The following is a 17,356-nucleotide window of genomic DNA, read 5'->3' as shown; positions in this document are numbered from 1 at the left end:
TGAATTTGAAAAAACGGAAGGAACCAATTTTGAGGTGCAACGGTGAAATCTGTCCGATAGAAACGACTAAAAAATGAAATTGAACTTTGAGAAGTTCTCCATTTGAACGTGGTTCAATGTTTAACTTGTATATTTATGTTTAGACGTGATTTCAAACCAGTTTTAGCAAAGACGATGGTATCCTGGATGTTTGCTGTGTTTTTACTGACAGGGGCCGGTAAGAGGACTCTTTCTTTCATTTCTGAATTTAACCCAAAACAAACACATTAACACTTAAATAAATACCCATCAAGGCATGTTTGTTCCCGGCAGTCGCGGAGGAAATGGTGAACATCCCGGGAGGAAAGATGTTAATGGGAACGAGTGCACCCGATGGGAGAGACGGAGAGTCTCCCTCCAAGGAGGTCGAGCTGCAGCCTTTTAAAATAGACAGATACCCCGTCACAAACGCCGATTTCAGGTAAATAAGATCCACATTAAGATGAATTAAGGCAGAACTAATGCAGTGAAGTCAATGACTTATTTCTTTGCCACAGAGACTTTGTCAGAGCCCAGAAATACAAAACTGAAGCCGAGACGTTTGGCTGGAGTTTCGTGTTTCAGGACTTTGTGTCAGAAGAGCTGAAGAGCAAAGTCACTCAGAGAATTGAGGTGCCGGGTTATTGATTTCTGATTAATAGATCAGATTACCAGCTAGATAAATGACCTTATTTCACAATTTTAAGCATACATAGTTTCCTCTTTGCAGCCTCTCAGATATGAAGATTTGCTGTTTTTATATGTCTTACATTAGTGCTGTTCATAATAATTAATAAAACCATTTGTAGGCATCATAGCATTTGTAGAGATTCTCCATAATAAAATATATAACGTAGAGCTTCTTACTGTTGTAAACAGCTTCTGACTTATTTCCTCATCTTTTCCATCAGTCTGCTCCGTGGTGGCTGCCTATAGAGCGTGTCTTTTGGAGACAGGTGAGGTGCATATTGTGAGTTTTGTGTATTACGATGTTTTCTCCAGCTTGTGTTTACACTCACTTATTACATTTTATTAGGTAAACCATGCGAGTACTGAGTCGGACCCCTTTTCCTTAAGCACTGCTTAATTCTTTGTGGCACAGATTCAAGAAGGTATTGGAAACCTTCCCTAGATATTTCGGTCCACGTTGACAGGACAGCATCACACAGCTGCTGCAGATTCATCAACTGCACATCCACGATGCAACTCTTCCGCTGCGTCCACATCCCAAATGTGCTTTATCGTAAATCGACACTTATCAGAGCAGACAGCATTTATCCAATCTTCCATTGTCTAACTTTTGCTTTGGTGAGCCCGATCAAATTGTAGTCTCAGTTTCAGAATTCAGAGATGCTCTTCTTCACACATTTGTTGTAACAAATGGTTGTTAGAATTACTGTTGCCTTCCTGTCAGCATTCTGCTTTGACTTCTGGTATAAACAAGGCATTTTCACACAGAGAGCTGCTGTATATTTTTCTTACACACCATTCTCTCTAAACCCTAAAATGTTTGTGCTGGAAAATCCCAGAACATCAGCAGACTGTGAAATCACCTTTCTTCCTCATTCTAATACTCAGTTCGAACTTCAGCAGGTCGTCTTGATCATGAGCCTCTGACATATGATCGGCCGATTAGATAATTATGTTAATGAGCAGGTGTACCTAACAGAGAATCTAATAAGTGTATACCTCTGGGCACGCCTACTTTTTTGCCACGCACATTGACCTTCCACTGTTTAGCCTTCAGGGCCTGGTTCGGGGATTCGAGATCGTCTGGACTTTCCGGTGGTTCAGGTGAGCTGGAATGACGCCCAGGCCTTCTGCAGCTGGAAAAGCAAGAGACTGCCCACGGAGGAGGAGTGGGAGTGGGCTGCACGTGGGGGGCTGCGAGGTATAACGTTTATTGCTTTTATAATAGAGTTTTTGACTTTCACTTCCAGCTGACTTCATTTAAGTCACACACAGTGATGTTTCTGCTCAGCAGCTCTTTTGTTATTGTCTCAACAGAGGAACCCAAAACTGCTTTTTTTTGGTAGTGTTTCAGATACAGTCAAGTCTTTGTGAGAAATCAGGAAACTAGTTTGAATAATGGACTTTTTCACAAAACTGAAATATAATTTTATTGTTCATTTAAACTCTTTCCTGACTGTTGTGCTGCAGGTCGGACCTACCCATGGGGAAACAAGTTCCAGGCCAACAGAACCAACCTGTGGCAGGTCAGCATGCTGCAGTCATGGTTAGGTCATCATTAGGTCATGGAAGGCTCTGATTAGGTTTTCACTAATATTTTTCTTTAGCCGCTGACGTGATGTTTTTTTAAAAATGCATTATTAAATGGACTACTAAATACACAAATTTAAGGGTAACTGTGATTAAGGTCTCTATCCATCCAATCTAGAAGGTAACTGAATTTAAATCAATTTTATTTGGACCGTATCTGGATCTTATAGTTCTTCTACCCTGCAGAGCTGCAGAGAAAAATAAATCATTTACCCCCCGAGTGGAAGGAAAATCTAAGACTAGAGCCTGACGGATATATTGACAGGGACGATTTTATCAGCCAGTATTATTTGTTAATAAAGTAAATATATATTGTATATCTATGAATACAGAGAAAAAAAACCCTCTGTGTTTATGTAAAACAACATTTTACACTCTCAACTACGTTATACTGAGACACTTTAATTATATTGGGGTTTTTTTTAAATTGAGTGATTCTACTTATTTAGGAGATGTTTATGTTTGTTGTGTTTAACTTCATTTTTATGCGCTATAACAAAGAAATTTCCCACAAAGGGACAATATACGTTATTTGTATCTTGTCTAATTAAACTAGAAACACATGTCTAACAGGATAGAATGAAGTGCACATGTCATAACCTCAGGGTTGAAGGTCAGCTTCACTGTGATGGTGCAAAGTTCTGCATAGGTGCTTTTTGTTACTGAGGAACAAAACATGCGACCATATTTTAAATTTGTGTGGATCCAGAGTTGGGGAGATTAATCTTTGATGCTAAGACCAGTTTTGGTCAAGCTACTTGAAAATAGTAATTAGTTACTAATTACTGATTACTTATTTTCAAAAGTAGTTAGTTACTTTATTACTTAGTCAGGTTGTGTATCATGTTTTTAAAAAGTAACTATGTTATAAAGCAATAGACCTTTCAGCCCAATTCTATTATTCTGTCCATCATATAAAATTGAATCAAATGAAAAAGTCTCTTTTTAAAACTTGTTTTATGAGTTTTAATCTTTTAACTTTATGCACATTGCATCAACCAAAAATTAAATTATATGCAGCAGTCTGACTTGAAGAAATTTGTTTAACATTTAAACCTATTTTCTGCATATTCCAGCATATAAAATCAAATCGTTTTTTGTGTTTACACTCACTCTTTCAAATAGATGCAAGTAAAACACAGCAAAAAATAAATAAAATCAAAGATTCAGCAGCACTAAGTCCTATCGCTCTTGAGTCTGTTTTCACCTGTTTAGCAGGAGTGGGGACGGTCGAGGTTTGCCCGGTGCCGCAGTGGTCATGTCAGCAGGGGGATCCGGGGGTTTCTCTTTCCTGTGGCAGCATGCTAGGTGCTTGCCCAGATTTGTAGTTTATTTTTTCGCTGTAGAAGGAAGTTTTCTTCCCACACAGAGTGTACAGCGGACGCTAATGTTTTTGCCACTTTTTACTGAATCAAACTCAAAGTAATGTCAGTACTTCCAAGCTTTAAACACTGCATGGTCGTACTCTCTCCCGCAGTCCATTTTATCCATTGTTGATCTGCACACGTCTGTTGCTGCTACGGGCGTCGCACACTCGCACGTCACTGTCATGAGACACTCTCACAAACAAAATCACGGTTTAGTGATGCAGTAACGCAGCCTGCTTATGGGAAAGTAACAGTAATCTAATTACTTTTTTTGCAATAGTAATCTCTTTACTCATTACATGAAAAAAGTAATCAGATTATGTGTTACTGCCCATCTGTGACTAAGACTCAATGAATTCTTCACTTACTGTATTGTGAGTCTAGACAGACATGGATTTAAAGTGTAATATGGTATTGTGGTAATTCTAGCTTTCGTGTATTTTAGGGATCTTTCCCAGATGGAGACACTGCAGAGGATGGATACCACGGCATCTCTCCTGTTACAGCATACCCTCCCCAGAATAGCTATGGTAATCTTGTTTTAACATACATGTTATCGGCATGATGAAAGAGCTGATTGGTAGCTAAGATGTTTAAGAGGAATATTAACTGTGCATTAAGACTTTACATTTGTGTTTTGAGCTTTTGGAAACATTTGATTTTTCTTCTCACATTTTTGTGTTGTGAACATTAACACATAATGCCAATTCTTCCTCCAGGACTGTATGACATGATGGGAAATACATGGGAGTGGACATCCACACGCTTTTCAGCAGCGAGGCCGATGTACGTGCTGCGCGGTGCCTCCTGGATCGACACAGTGGACGGTTCAGCTAATCACAAGGCTCGAATCACAACCAGGTGAGTTTCTGAGGTAAAAAAAAAAAAAAAAGATTTTGAACTCGATCTTGAATAATGGTTACTACTGTGCGTCCTGCAGGATGGGCAACACTCCCGACTCTGCTTCTGACAACCTTGGATTCAGATGTGCTGCCAGTGATGGACAGAAGGGCAGAAAGAAAAAAGAAAAAGCAGAACTATAGCCTCAGAGGACAGCAGTGTGGATCTGAGCCAGCAGTGAACAGCCATTAATAATAAATGTGATGACTTTAAAGTTTACAACAAGATGGAAACAAAGGACTAAATAAAAATGAGAAAGAAATTCATATTAAACATGAAGCTAACTATATTTCTCCTGTGGAGAAATTCATAAAGAATAAAGGGAAATCTACCATTATGCAACATTTAATAAAAAATAGTTTTTAAAATGATGAAAAAAGAGTTTATTGCTATTTTCCCATCAACTTTTATTTACCTATAACAGTAACATCATACCAGATGCTAAATAATTACACCATGCATTTGCTGCTTCACCTTTAGAGGTCGCCACAGGAGATAATTTGCCTCCATCTCACCCTATCCCTCACATCTCTCTAAATCTATGAATCTCCCGTCTGGTCTTCCTCTTTTCTTCCTACCTGGCACCTCCATCTTCAACATTCTTTGTCCAGTATATCCACTATCCCTCTTCTGTAAATGCCCAAGCCATGTTATCCTTGCCTCTCAAACCTTTGGCTCCCAAGACACTCAACCTGAGCTCTGTACACATTTATAATCTTGTCAATTCTGGACACTTCCAACATCAATCTAAAATTCTTCAACTCTCTCCAAACTTCTTCCTTCTTTCTAGGCTGAACTGTTGAAATTCCTGGTTTTGCAACCTTGCAGCGTGAGTACTGCGAGATCATGTTTCTCCCCCGTTAGCTTCTCTTCAGTGGATCCCTGTGAATTCCTGAATTTATCCCACATTTATTCTCAAAAGACCTCATTGTACTATATAATCCCAGCGGAGCACTGCTGTTTGTGCTCCCTCTGTGCCCCTCTTTTCTCTTTCTCCTCACTGGTCACAGCACATGGCTGCCCATCTCTGAGCTGTTTCTGCTGGAGGTCTCTCCATTGTAGTCTAGTGCTTGCTCATAGTGCTAGTGCTTGATTGTCGTGTTTCTGTCTCTAATATCGTGGAGTCTTTACCTTGTGATATAAAGCTCTGTGAGATGGCTGCTGTTGTGAACTGAATGAGAACGCTTCACAGGCTTAACTAAAGAGACTTACATGCCTCTGAATATATCCAGTGAAAGGAACAAGTGGGGCACTATTTGCCAGCATTGGTAGTCTTCATTCCATGTGGTGGGATGTGTCTTTTGTTGAGCGTTTTATGTGACTGGGTAGTAAATTGGTCCATTTGTTCAGTCTCGGCTTCTCTAATCCTGTCCTTGGCTTTCTGTTTACTTTCCCATAGTGAGGGTCTGACTGATTGGGCTCATTCTGCTAAACAGACCAGAAATATTTAGCAAAACTCCAGTTTGGTTAAATACAGTAACAATGTAAAGCCAAGACCTCTGGCTTTGTGATGAAGTGTCTTAGCCCTGACCAAAGAGTCAGTTTGAGTCCTGGTTATTCTAATAATCTAATGATATAAAATGGACAAACTGTTATCAAACAGCTTGTGCAGATGTTGTTTTAAGCTGCATTTCTTGAGGAGAAGAGCAAAATTAGAGGCACATGTTAGGATGTTTTGTTACCAAATTCTGAATGACTGTGCAGAAAGGTGTTTTTTTTTTAATCTTCCTGGTTAAAAACAGGCTAAATGCCTGTATTAATACCAAAGACCTGGGAGGTCTTTGAGGCATTCAGTTGAGGAAAAACAAATGGTGCTGTACAGTCTGGTATTTGTGCTCCACAAGGCTCCACCCCCTTTATTGAACCTTACCAAAACAGTGAGACTAACTCCAAAATACAAAAACAGAGTTAAATGTGTTTCTTTGCTTACTGACTTGTTTTTCTGATTGGAACATAATTACAGAAGACAAAACGAAACCTGCAACACTGCTGGCATTTTAAAATTGATTCACTGGAAATACAACAGGGACTGCCCTGCAAATGAATGCATATGAATAGCCTCACATTGTCACAGACCACCTCCACAAGTATTGTCTGATGATGCAGCTTCTTGGAATGCGTTATATTGTGAAGCAATTGTGCACAAATATTTCTGGAGCATGGTGAAGTTTTATTGAATATTTTTGCTCTGATATCAGAGCACAAAGTCATGGGATTATTTCATACACATTAAATACATAATATTAAAGAATTTGAATTTAAAAAATCTAAATCTGACATATGTATCGGGGCACAGGAGGACTTCATTAATAAACGTGGTGACAAAACTATCTGTAGCAGCACTGAGAATGAATGTGAAACAAGTATTTCTTTGAGACATTGCCAAGTTCACTTTGCAGCTTATTATAATTATTATTGAGCTCACAATACCTGATAACTATGTTGACTAATTGAACATTTTAAGCAATAAGTATAACAATGTAATACTAGTGTGAGATTTACATTTGTGAATTGATATATCACAATTTCTTTGGTTTTTGATTGAGATTTTCACTCAAAACCACATTTCACCTCAAGTATTAACACCCAAATGGTAACAACACCTTTAACACCTACTATGTCTGTCTTTTAAAAAAATCTTGTAAATCATAAATATATATTTTTTTATCTTATGTGTTGCCAGACTGCCAGATCAGTTACAAACAGCAGAAAGCATTCAAAACTTAGTAAATAGCTCTAATTTTCTAAAGCTCAATGAGGATAAAACTGAAATCCTTCTTATTGGCACCAAATCCAACCTTTTGAAGTTGAACCATTTCTCACTCACTATTGATAACTCCACAGTTTTCCCTTCTCCTCAGGTCAAGAGCCTTGGTGTCATCCTAAACAGTTCACTTTCCCATAAATCTCACATCAATAATCTCACCCGTTCTGCCTATTTCCATCTACGCAACATAAACAGATTACGTCCTTCTCTTTCCACCCAGTCTGCGTCCATTCTTGTCCACAGTCTCGTTACCTCCTGTATTGACTACTGCAATTCTCTCTTGCATGGTCTCCCCCATGAATCCCTCCATAAGCTTCAACTGGTTCAGAACCAGAACCCCCTCCTACCAGCACATCACCCCTTTTCTTCAGGAACTTCACTGGCTCCCAGTAAAATTCCGAATAATATACAAACTTCTTCTGCTCACCTTCAAGGCCATTCATAACCTGGCACCTCCTTACCTTTCTGACCTGTTAAGCACTATCTCTTCTGCCCACTCACTTCGGTCTTCTTCTTCTATCCAGCTCGCTGTGCCCTCTTTCCGCCTCAGCACCATGGGAAGCAGAGCTTTTAGCTGCTCTGCTCCCAGGCTGTGGAACTCTTTACCCCCGGACATATGAAACATTGGTTCTCTCCCCCAGTTTAAATCTCAACTCAAAACCCATCTGTTCAAATGTGCATATTCACTGTGAACCCACTGTGTCCATCTTGTGTCTTGAAAGGCACTTTATAAATAAAATTTATTATTATTATTATTAAATTATAATAAGCTGTTCTTAATTCTTTACTCTTTTTGTTTCTGTTTGTGAGAATTAAACCACATAAAGAGTTAATTAGAAAGCTTTAAATGTGCTGAGGTGCTTTTGATCTGGAGATCAAAAATGCTAAGCTAAGATAACCAATCGCTAGCTGCAACAGGCTCATAGACGGGACTATATGCAGATGGCCTTACAGCTTCTACAGGAAGCAAGTGGATAAGTAGCAGCCAGGTGCTGGTTATCAAATTTACTTGATTAACTACCTGTGTGTGTTAGCTTAATGCTACAATCTTCTTAGGAGTAGGTTTCCTAGCAAATTCACCACAAAGTCAGATAATGCAATCCTCCGAGATGATACGCAAAAACAAAGTGCTCTCATCTCAGACTCTACAGGCCTCGGTTAGCATGTTAAATGTTAAGTCTAAGACAGTACAATTAATACAAAAAATACTGAACATACATGGCCTGTTTGGAAGGGTTTCCAACCTTTTCTCTCTAAAAAGAAGATGGGAACATAGCTTAGGTTTGCATTGTTGCATATGAACAAAAGGAAAAATGTCATTTGAACAGACAAGGTGAAACTGGAGATATGTGACGTAATGGACAAACGCAGCACATTAGCAGAAACATCTAGTACAAGCTGTCAAGCACAGTGGAGGAGGGGTGATGTTTTGGGCTTGTTTTGCAGCCACAGGACCTAGTCCTCTATATACCAAAGATTCAAATGTGAGGCCGTCCATCCAACAGCTAAAGCTAGGTTGTATGGTCATGCAACAGGACATTGATCCCAAACACAGCAACAAATCTACACCAGAATGACTGAAAAAGAAAGGAGTCAAAGTGTTGAAGCACCTGATTGAAATGCTGTGCATAACGAAATGCCCACAAACCTCAAAGAACTGAAACAACATTATTAAAAAAGTGAGCCAAAATTCCTCCACATGGTTAGATGTGGTTCTACAGGATTGTAAATAATAGGGTGTATTTAGATTCTAGCGTGACTGAATGCAGTTCTGTGAAAACTTTCTGTATCACTTATATCTGACTAAAACTCTGAGGCATAATTAAAGTTAAAAAATTTCTAACATTTATTCAGATAGGTATGTGCCTCAGTCTGTCATTTTACTGACTTTGATCAGCCACAATAAGGTAGCTGTATACTACAAAAAAAGAAAAAAGGTAATTAAGGCAGATTACAAGATTAATTGTGGCACTGACGGGTAAAAAAGTAGAAGCACCTCATTTAAAAACAGTGAAACAGAGATGTCTGATTCCATATTTAAGAGGATGTATTAAAAAAAAGTGGGCCTATTTATGGTTGAATATTTAATTTAGAGGCGACCTACTTCTTGCTCAAAGGTTAACAACCTTGGCTGAGTGGGAAAACACACAACCAAGAACCACTTCCTTGCTGCATCTCGGTGAATCGCATAACCATGTGAATTGTAATGGAAACAGCTTTTTTGAATGCACATAACTGATGATGATCATTTTTTTCCTTCAGTCACTTACTGATTCATCTTTGCACAGGCATGTGGGAGGTTTGTCACAGAAACAGTTTTACCTCAGATATCAGGAATGACTCTAACTGGTGTTTTCCCCAAAGTCTTTCAGTACCAAAAATAAATCAGGGACTTATCAGAAGTGTGATTTTTCACAAGCAAACATTCAAGTCCGCTGATGCTGTTGTGTAATTTATTTTCACCTCTGTTTACTGGCCTACTCCTAGTAGCTATGTTCTATGTATGTGTGACTTTCTTGATAAAAGAAAGTTTAAATAAAGTTTCATGCGTCAGGTTTGAATAACTAGATTGTATCAGAAGCCCTCCTCCCATTTGTGTCCCTGCTGCTGTGGTATGTTTGCACGTCATGTTTTTGTAGCGGCAGAAAAAGGAGGAAGAAAGCCCAGACGGGCCACTTGAAGCCACAGCCTCCGCTGACATCACATCGTGTCATATCATGCCCCAGTGAAGACGCACACAGTTCAGGTAAAACAAGTTTAATGACATTCTATTTGTCATCCTCACTCCACCTTGTTTTATGCACTTCCTCTTGCTTTCCTGTGTTTGTTTTTACCTGGCGCTGTCTGCAGATGGTTTAACTGAGCCCACTTCTGCCTGTGACTTCTACAGAGCCGGCCATGGATTTCAATCAGCCTTTTTCAGTCCTCAATGAGAAGCTGAGACCTCGAGTCACCACCAGCGAGCAGCTCTACTCCTCTCTGACCAGGTTGGAGGGCAGACAGCTGGGCTCGCTCAGGAACAAATATACTTATTACCGAGCAACGGTTTTGCCAAGAGAACCTGAACCAAATGCCACAACAAAGACAGAAGATCCAGAAGAGTCTGTAGACGAGACAGAGAAAGATTACTCTAAAGGAAACACAGGTAAAAACACATGCCTCATTAACGAATTGAATTTGAACGATATCGGCGAAGATGAGCTGGGTGATGAAGAAAGCACCTCACAGTCTGACGAGAAAGACAGCATGGGTGAGGTGGCCTCAGAGGAAGCAAGGGACTCTGAAGAGTTGGGGTCCAATGAAAATACAAACTCTTTCCAGAGGGACTACCTAGATGGGACCCTACCAGACCTGCTAAACAGTGGCAAGCCGCTCAGCAGACGCAGAACACTGGGACACTACTCAGACACGGTAAGGCCAAGAAAGGCTTTTTAATATTCACGTGTTTTAAAACCACAAATATTTTAAAGCACCAGTGCTTGAACTGAGATCCGTTTGAAGAGGCTTGTCAAACATGAAACCTGTAAAACAGGGAGGAGGCTGATTGAACTGTTGCTTAGCAGTGTATCAAAAGGTACAAATACACAAAGGGCACAGAGTCCTGCCATGCAAACATAATGAAGTAGAATAAAAACACATTTGGCGCTCTGCTGTCAGAGTGCAGTAAACCTCAGTTTCCAGTCGCAATGAATGATTTTGGACACATGTTAACAGCACTTATTAGTCCGACATCTCTGATATCTGTGTGTAAGCACATTTCCAGGATTGCATTCATGTGTGAAGATGTGAATGCTATCAAACAGTTTAGTGTTGGATGACCTCTCAACTAGTATGACTGGATTTTTTATCTGTTGTTTCACTCGGGAATGTAGATTATTGTATAAAAAATGTCATGAAGTAGGAGTTTTTGGGTGCGGGCTTTGATTTACTTTCACAGCAAGAGAAACAAAAAACTTTCTGATGGGATATTAAATTATGGTGTTTGTAGCTTAAAGAAGTACGGCGAGAAGTGGAGCTGTCCCGCAGACGAAGTATCAAGCTGAAGGCCCAGGTGGACAAACTGCAGGAAAGCAGAGAAGGACAGGGCTGGAGTCAACACAAAGATCGGGTACAGTTTACCACAACACAGTACCAAGGTACACATCTGCAGAGTTCTGGAGGTTTAAAAAAAAAATTATTCCTTTCTGTTGATTTTTATTCCAGGTCACAGAGGAAGTTTTGTCTATTCTGAGGCTGCTGCACCCGCTGACAGAGCCAGAGTCCAGCCAGATCGAGCCGCCCGATGGGGAAAACCGCCTGGACGCCGCTCTGGCCCAGCTGCAGAACGTGGCCCGCAAACTGGCAATCAGCCACACCAAACAGGTAAGAGTAAATAAAGCTCGTCAGTACTTCTATTTCTCTGACGTCTTTGTTTGAGCTGGTTTCAGTGGACACGTTACTCAGACGAGTGTTTTTATGCTTACTAGCAGAGGGTCAAAGGTGACAAATGACTGAAATGGAAATTTTAGTTTCAGTGAGTGAAGTAATTATTTGATCCCTTGCTGAATTTGTAAGTCAAATCAATTTATAACATTTATGGAATGTGTGTGTTTTTGGGATGCTTCTCTGTCTCTCACCATTAAAATGAAACTACTATAAAAATGAGTGATTGCTCATTTCTTTGTAAGTGTGCAAACTAAAAAATTCAGCAAGGGCTCAAATATTTATTTGCCCCATTGTATAACCTTAAACATTAGTGATTACATAGTATTTAGACCACTGGGCACTTTTGGTATTAACATGACTTCAAAAGAATCATTAATGTTTTTGGCAGGGCATAAAAGTAGTGCTTTTGTTTGTTTTTGGCTAACAATGGGCCTTTTGGGGAGTCAGTAAGCAGGAAATTATAAAGTAAAGGCCATGAATCGTTACATCATTTGTAGAAATCAATACATTATTTTTTATTGTTTGGTAAACAAAATTGTGTATTATACTTAAGCAAATTTGCCACAGTAAATAAAAAAAAACATCCTAACACAAGTAATTTTTCTTTGGCTCTGGCTAACACCAGAAAAATCCTCTAAGCATTAGCCTCGAGGCTTGTACACAGATACTAACGCTCACGCTGAGGGCATCTCTGTCTCCTCCTGATGAAACATCGTCATTGTTTGCCTCAAAAAACCACATCATTAATTCCTCCACCCATATGCTAAGCTCAGGTATGCAGCCGAGCAAGTTTACAAGTAACACCATCAGCAAGTCTTTCTGGAGTTTGCTTTGTGAGATGTTTACAGAAACTCTCAAGGTGTGGAACTAAGGTAGAGGCCAGATTTCAGCTGATAAGAGAGACTAAAGTCAGTGAGATTAAATGTGGAAAATGTTAGGTAATGGAAAGAAAGATAACGCTGCCATGTGTGCCTGTTTGTCCATCCAGGAGTCCAAACCTGGAGGAAAGGTGGCAGAAGACAGTGCAATTCTCCAGCAGGCGCTGCGGGACAGAGATGAGGCCATAGAAAAGTGAGCACATACACAGTCACACTCCTCTAAAGAGCAAAATAATTGAAATGTAAGAGGGGGAAAAAAAGAGGGAAGCTGACTGTACTGCATCTATTTTTGTGGAGTGTGTCATTCTTTCTGTTCCTCTGTGCAGGAAAAAGGCGATGGAGGCCGAGCTCCTGCGGAGTAAGACGGAGATGATGACGCTGAACAACCACCTGCTGGAAGCTGCACAGAAACGTCTGGAACTGTCGCTGGAGCTCGAGGCCTGGAAGGTAAACCTGAGATGAGTTTAATGTTTAACAGAGACAACACAAGGGTGTGCTTCTCTGGGCAAACACTCAACTGAGATCTATAATCTGAGCACACTGGGCCTTACTGAAGAAAAGAGAGCTGGTGAGAAGACTCTCAAAGGAGTGGGGGAAAGTAGGACACACGCACGCACACATACTTTCGCAACCTGGTTTTGTGTTTAGCCAATAAAAACACACAACAGACTGCAATTAAAATTCTCTTGTATTAAATTCAGCACGCCATCACGTGCAGGCGTTAATGCCAGCTGCTGTTCTGGCACTGTTTTGGCTTCTGGCCCACATCTTCATCTTCCGAGCACCTGACTGTTTGCAGCGTTAAACTGAAACTACACGGCATGCTCTTTAACATTGAGAGCAGCAGCATCTGTTTCAGGTGTACCTGAAACCTCAAGTCATTTCACTTAAACTGCATGAAAGATGGAAGAATTATGTTTGCATAGTTTAGAAGAAAAAGTGTGGTTTTAATGCATCACACATCTGTGAGTAATTGAAACAAAACATCAAAACCTTACTGTCACTGTCAGTGTTCATCTCCGACGCATCTCAGGATAGGGTGTGAATCTCATTTATGTGTGTTTCTGGCTTTTTGTAAAGTATCAAAAGCCTACCCATTCATTATATCTTAGATTTCTTTGTGTTTAGACCTTCATTAGCGCCATTTTCCTAGAATTTCTTCATTTTTTTGCTTTTATTTGTGTATTTTTAGTGATCCTTTTATCTATATGTCTTTATGCAGTCTGCTAAGTCACACAGTGGGACTCCACTGTTTATTTTGGGTTAATCATACAGAAAATGTTTCATGTTACAACCTTTTTACAAGATAAAGATGAACGTGGAATCAACGCTGGTATAAAATCACTGTCATCCCTTAAAGCCTTTACGCACTGAACAAGCTGTTAAAAACAACAACACACACACCGAACATGCTGCAATTTTGTGAAAACTTTGTCCTCAAAAGATGCACTTTGAAAAAACAGAGGTCAACATCAGGCAATGTGGAGCTAATCTTGATGTTTCTAAACAAGAAAAGGAAGAATTGTGGCGCTTTCGTACATAAATTATATAATAAATATTCTATATAATCTATATTCCTTATTGGTGCGCGTTTTGAGGTGCACTCGTAGCCAAATCCAATGGTCTGATTGGTCAGATCTGTTTCATCCCTGTGGGAAAAACAATTGGAAAATTTAAGTTTATGACAAAAATAAATAAATGCCACAAAACTGTCGGTGTGAATGGCTGCTTTGAGAGAAATGGCCAAAAAATATTTTTACACACAAACTTTGCACATTCGCTGTGTAAGGAGAGATTATTGGGAAGAACTCAACATGATGTTTGGTGATTAGACTTTGATGACCCCTCATAACAGAGTATAGTTGTATCTGTGTTTAAAAAAAATGAAATAAAGTTTGAATGATAGAATGACACGAGCAGCTTGGAGAAAGATAAATGATTGGACTAGAGCGATGATGTCAGCATTGAGTTTTACAGCGTGGGAAAGAGGAAGTATTGTAAAGCGTAGACTTGTAGCCAAAAACCCAGGAAAGCAGGCAGACGAGTGATTATAGACCTGTCTTATTGAACTTACGCATCACAGTAGAAGACATTTCTGCTAATTGTTATCCCTCAAGTGACTCGTGACTTAACTTGTTACACCTGAAATCCTACTTGGAGTCGCCCTTGAAGCTCTGAGGTGTTTCTGTCATAGTTCAGGCCTGCTTATGGAAGAAAATGACTGGGTTTGCATTAGAAGTTAGTGAGGGCGGTCTCTGCTTATGCAGCCACCCTTATATAACCCCCAAAATATTCAAATGGTCCTCAAATCACATCTTTATTGATATATCTATATATATATATAGATATATAATACAATATTCAGATTGGTCTAATAGTCATTATGGATAAGGTAAGGTCAAGGAGCAACCATCAGCTTTAGTGATGGTTGCTCAGAACAGGACTTCCTTGGAGGAATCTAAAAAGCAATAACAGCAACTCTGGGGGTGATCCAGGGGTGGATAAAGGCCAAATTTAATATAGGTATGTTTTTTGCTTTATTAGACAGGTTCACATCACAGTACGCATGCATTATGTGTGAGCACTTATTAGTGGGGTAATTGTGATATAAAAACATGAAAAGCCCTGAATCTGTCTCTATGGCCTTCCCTTAATACATTTCTGTACAGCCTCTTATTCAGTCAGTATACATGCATCACTCTGAAAGCAGCTGCAGTAAAGGCATGTGTAACACAGATGTCACCCTCTAATGTTATAAAACTGGGTCAATCAGCATATTTTCTCACTTTTTTCCTACCTTTGCTTAGAGACCAGTCTGTAGATGTGCTTGAATGATTCTAATATGACCACAGCTGTGAATGTCGGAGTGAATGGTTAACTGCCTCTATGTATTAGCACTGTGTCACACTGGCGACTTGTCCAGTGTCTACTTTGCCTGCCACTCTTATAACAGCTGGGATAGGCTCCAGTCTCTCCATGATCCTTATATGGGTACGCAGAAGAAAATGGATGGATGTGCTGTAAAGATGTGCTGACACTGTTTTTTCCTTGACTTACCTTAGGAGGACTTTCAGCTGATCCTCCAACAGCAGGTGAAGAGTCAGCAGCAGGCAGAGCAGAACCAGAAGAAGCCCTCTCGCATGGGCCTCCTGAGGAGGACGAACAGAGCACCCATGCAGCGGCCGACCAACTTCCCTGTGGCTGGAGCCGCCACCCCCGCAAACAGCTCAAACCAAAACCCCACCTCCAAGTCTGCAGCATCTGCTGCTCCGGCTCCCAAAACGCCCCCTACCATTGGCAGAAGTAGCAACTGGAGGGACAAGCTCAGGATGGGCAAGAGCAGTCGTCAAGGAGACCAGGATTTAGCGAGAGGAACGGAAGAAAACGATGGCTTTCAGGTCGTATCGCTCGACTGAAGTAGTGATGACTTCGAATGACTTCAAACACTCGTTCTGCTGCAAAACTCTGACGTGTAGCTCTTTAGAGTTCCTCCACAGTGAAAAACACGCTGCTTCTCGTTGCCGTTTGAGCCTCACTGCACCGTTTGAAACTAAAAGACTGTTTTCACATTGATCTCCTCCTCTGCTCTTACTTACAGTCTTAGTTTGGACAGGATGATGTGACAGCTTGTCAGGAAGGCAGCCATGCAGCCATAAACAGCTGAAACAAGTGTGATGCGAAAACGCTCCAGAGAACTGGGTCTGGATTGAATAAAGGGACATCTCTGTTACACTTCTGCAAAGAACAATAATACACATTCTATTGCATATTGCAAATTCTGTTTGAAGGAGTTTTTATAAAGTCACTGAACTTTTTCTGTGCAAGAACCATCATGTATTTTTTAATTATCTCAACATACCTGGAGGAGATGTTTCGATATTCTTGGGAAACATATTTTGGATCTTGAATCTAGTGTAATTTATGTATGAAACATAATATGAAGATATGTACTTATTAAATACTGTTAATCTTATTCAGTTTAACAAATGCTGTTGTTGTAAATTAATTAAAATCCTATTCAGTTCTTATGCTCTTTAAAAAGCACTCTTGGTGTCCACCTTCAGTTTATTTTAAGTCCCTTTAAATAATAAACTTTATATGTGGGTTTTGCTTCAAGGCCTGAAAAGTGAATTAGTGTTTTGAACAGCAAGGGTCCACTCCTCTAGATTTTGAATAAAAAGGCTGTGACTGTAAAAATCTGAGGGACAATTAAATCTCAGCTACCTTTAATATTTCCTGATATTTTTTTGGCAGGGGTGGTGGGGGATGGGGTGCTCTGTCACTACTTTTAAGTCTTACCAAGGCAACACGATGGTGATTTGGTAAATTATGGTCTCCGAAACTTAGAATTAATCCATTAGAAATGCACAGAAACAGGCGCCTGTTTGTGGAAGCTGCCATGTTGAATACAGTATCCGAATGGACATTGTCATCCCACCTAATATGTGTGTCATATATGCAGTATGCCAAAAGCAGAGGAAAAAAGAACTCGTAGCCATTTGCGGATGCAAATTTTAATTCATGCCTGCACCTTCAAGATATAAAACTTAATATCTATTCTTTATCTTTATCTTTCTGAGAAGGGGAACCTTTCACCAAAGAAATAAAACATCTTAATAAAATGTCATCCTCTTCCTCCTCCTTACTGCAAGCCTCAGCTCCTGTACTGAAGTCAGGGCTCTAACACATGAGTGTTAAAAAAGTAAGCAGCAATTACCGCA

The 17,356-nt window shown here is 39.9% G+C and overlaps 2 protein-coding genes across 3 annotated transcripts; both read left to right on the top strand.

Moving 5' to 3' along the window:
- The first annotated feature begins 5 nt into the window (after positions 1-5).
- Positions 6-4,827, top strand: sumf2 (sulfatase modifying factor 2). Of its 2 annotated transcripts, none has more exons than XM_003446909.5 (9): positions 6-217; positions 313-460; positions 537-651; positions 930-974; positions 1,759-1,909; positions 2,179-2,234; positions 4,111-4,195; positions 4,385-4,526; positions 4,606-4,827. In XM_003446909.5, exons 1-9 carry the CDS (start codon positions 136-138, stop codon positions 4,706-4,708), a joined length of 927 nt encoding a protein of 308 aa, XP_003446957.1. In that variant the 5' UTR covers positions 6-135; the 3' UTR covers positions 4,709-4,827. The 2 variants fall into 2 exon arrangements, with proteins under 2 accessions (XP_003446957.1, XP_013127858.1); XM_013272404.3 differs by having other exon boundaries at positions 294-460; positions 4,606-4,720.
- A 5,110-nt stretch (positions 4,828-9,937) lies between these two features.
- Positions 9,938-16,864, top strand: bicdl2l (bicaudal-D-related protein 2-like). The gene is made up of 7 exons (XM_005452673.3): positions 9,938-10,078; positions 10,223-10,743; positions 11,321-11,440; positions 11,536-11,694; positions 12,746-12,828; positions 12,962-13,082; positions 15,698-16,864. The coding sequence occupies exons 2-7, from the start codon at positions 10,231-10,233 to the stop codon at positions 16,049-16,051; spliced, it is 1,350 nt and encodes a 449-aa protein (XP_005452730.1). The 5' UTR covers positions 9,938-10,078; positions 10,223-10,230; the 3' UTR covers positions 16,052-16,864.
- Positions 16,865-17,356: the final 492 nt, after the last annotated feature.

Source organism: Oreochromis niloticus, linkage group LG10 (assembly GCF_001858045.2).
Source record: "Oreochromis niloticus isolate F11D_XX linkage group LG10, O_niloticus_UMD_NMBU, whole genome shotgun sequence".
Lineage (NCBI taxonomy): Eukaryota > Metazoa > Chordata > Actinopteri > Cichliformes > Cichlidae > Oreochromis > Oreochromis niloticus.
The sequence above is the reverse complement of the archived record's forward strand: the minus strand, read 5'-3'. Positions and strand labels throughout refer to the sequence as shown.

Coding starts and splice junctions, on each gene's coding strand:
- sumf2 (XM_003446909.5), top strand. CDS start 136: ATGTTTAGACGTGATTTCAAACCAGTTTTAGCAAAGACGATGGTATCC. Junction 461..536: donor GTCACAAACGCCGATTTCAG/GTAAATAAGATC, acceptor TCTTTGCCACAG/AGACTTTGTCAGAGCCCAGA. Junction 975..1,758: donor AGCGTGTCTTTTGGAGACAG/GTGAGGTGCATA, acceptor TCCACTGTTTAG/CCTTCAGGGCCTGGTTCGGG.
- bicdl2l (XM_005452673.3), top strand. CDS start 10,231: ATGGATTTCAATCAGCCTTTTTCAGTCCTCAATGAGAAGCTGAGACCT. Junction 10,744..11,320: donor TGGGACACTACTCAGACACG/GTAAGGCCAAGA, acceptor TGGTGTTTGTAG/CTTAAAGAAGTACGGCGAGA. Junction 11,695..12,745: donor CAATCAGCCACACCAAACAG/GTAAGAGTAAAT, acceptor TTGTCCATCCAG/GAGTCCAAACCTGGAGGAAA.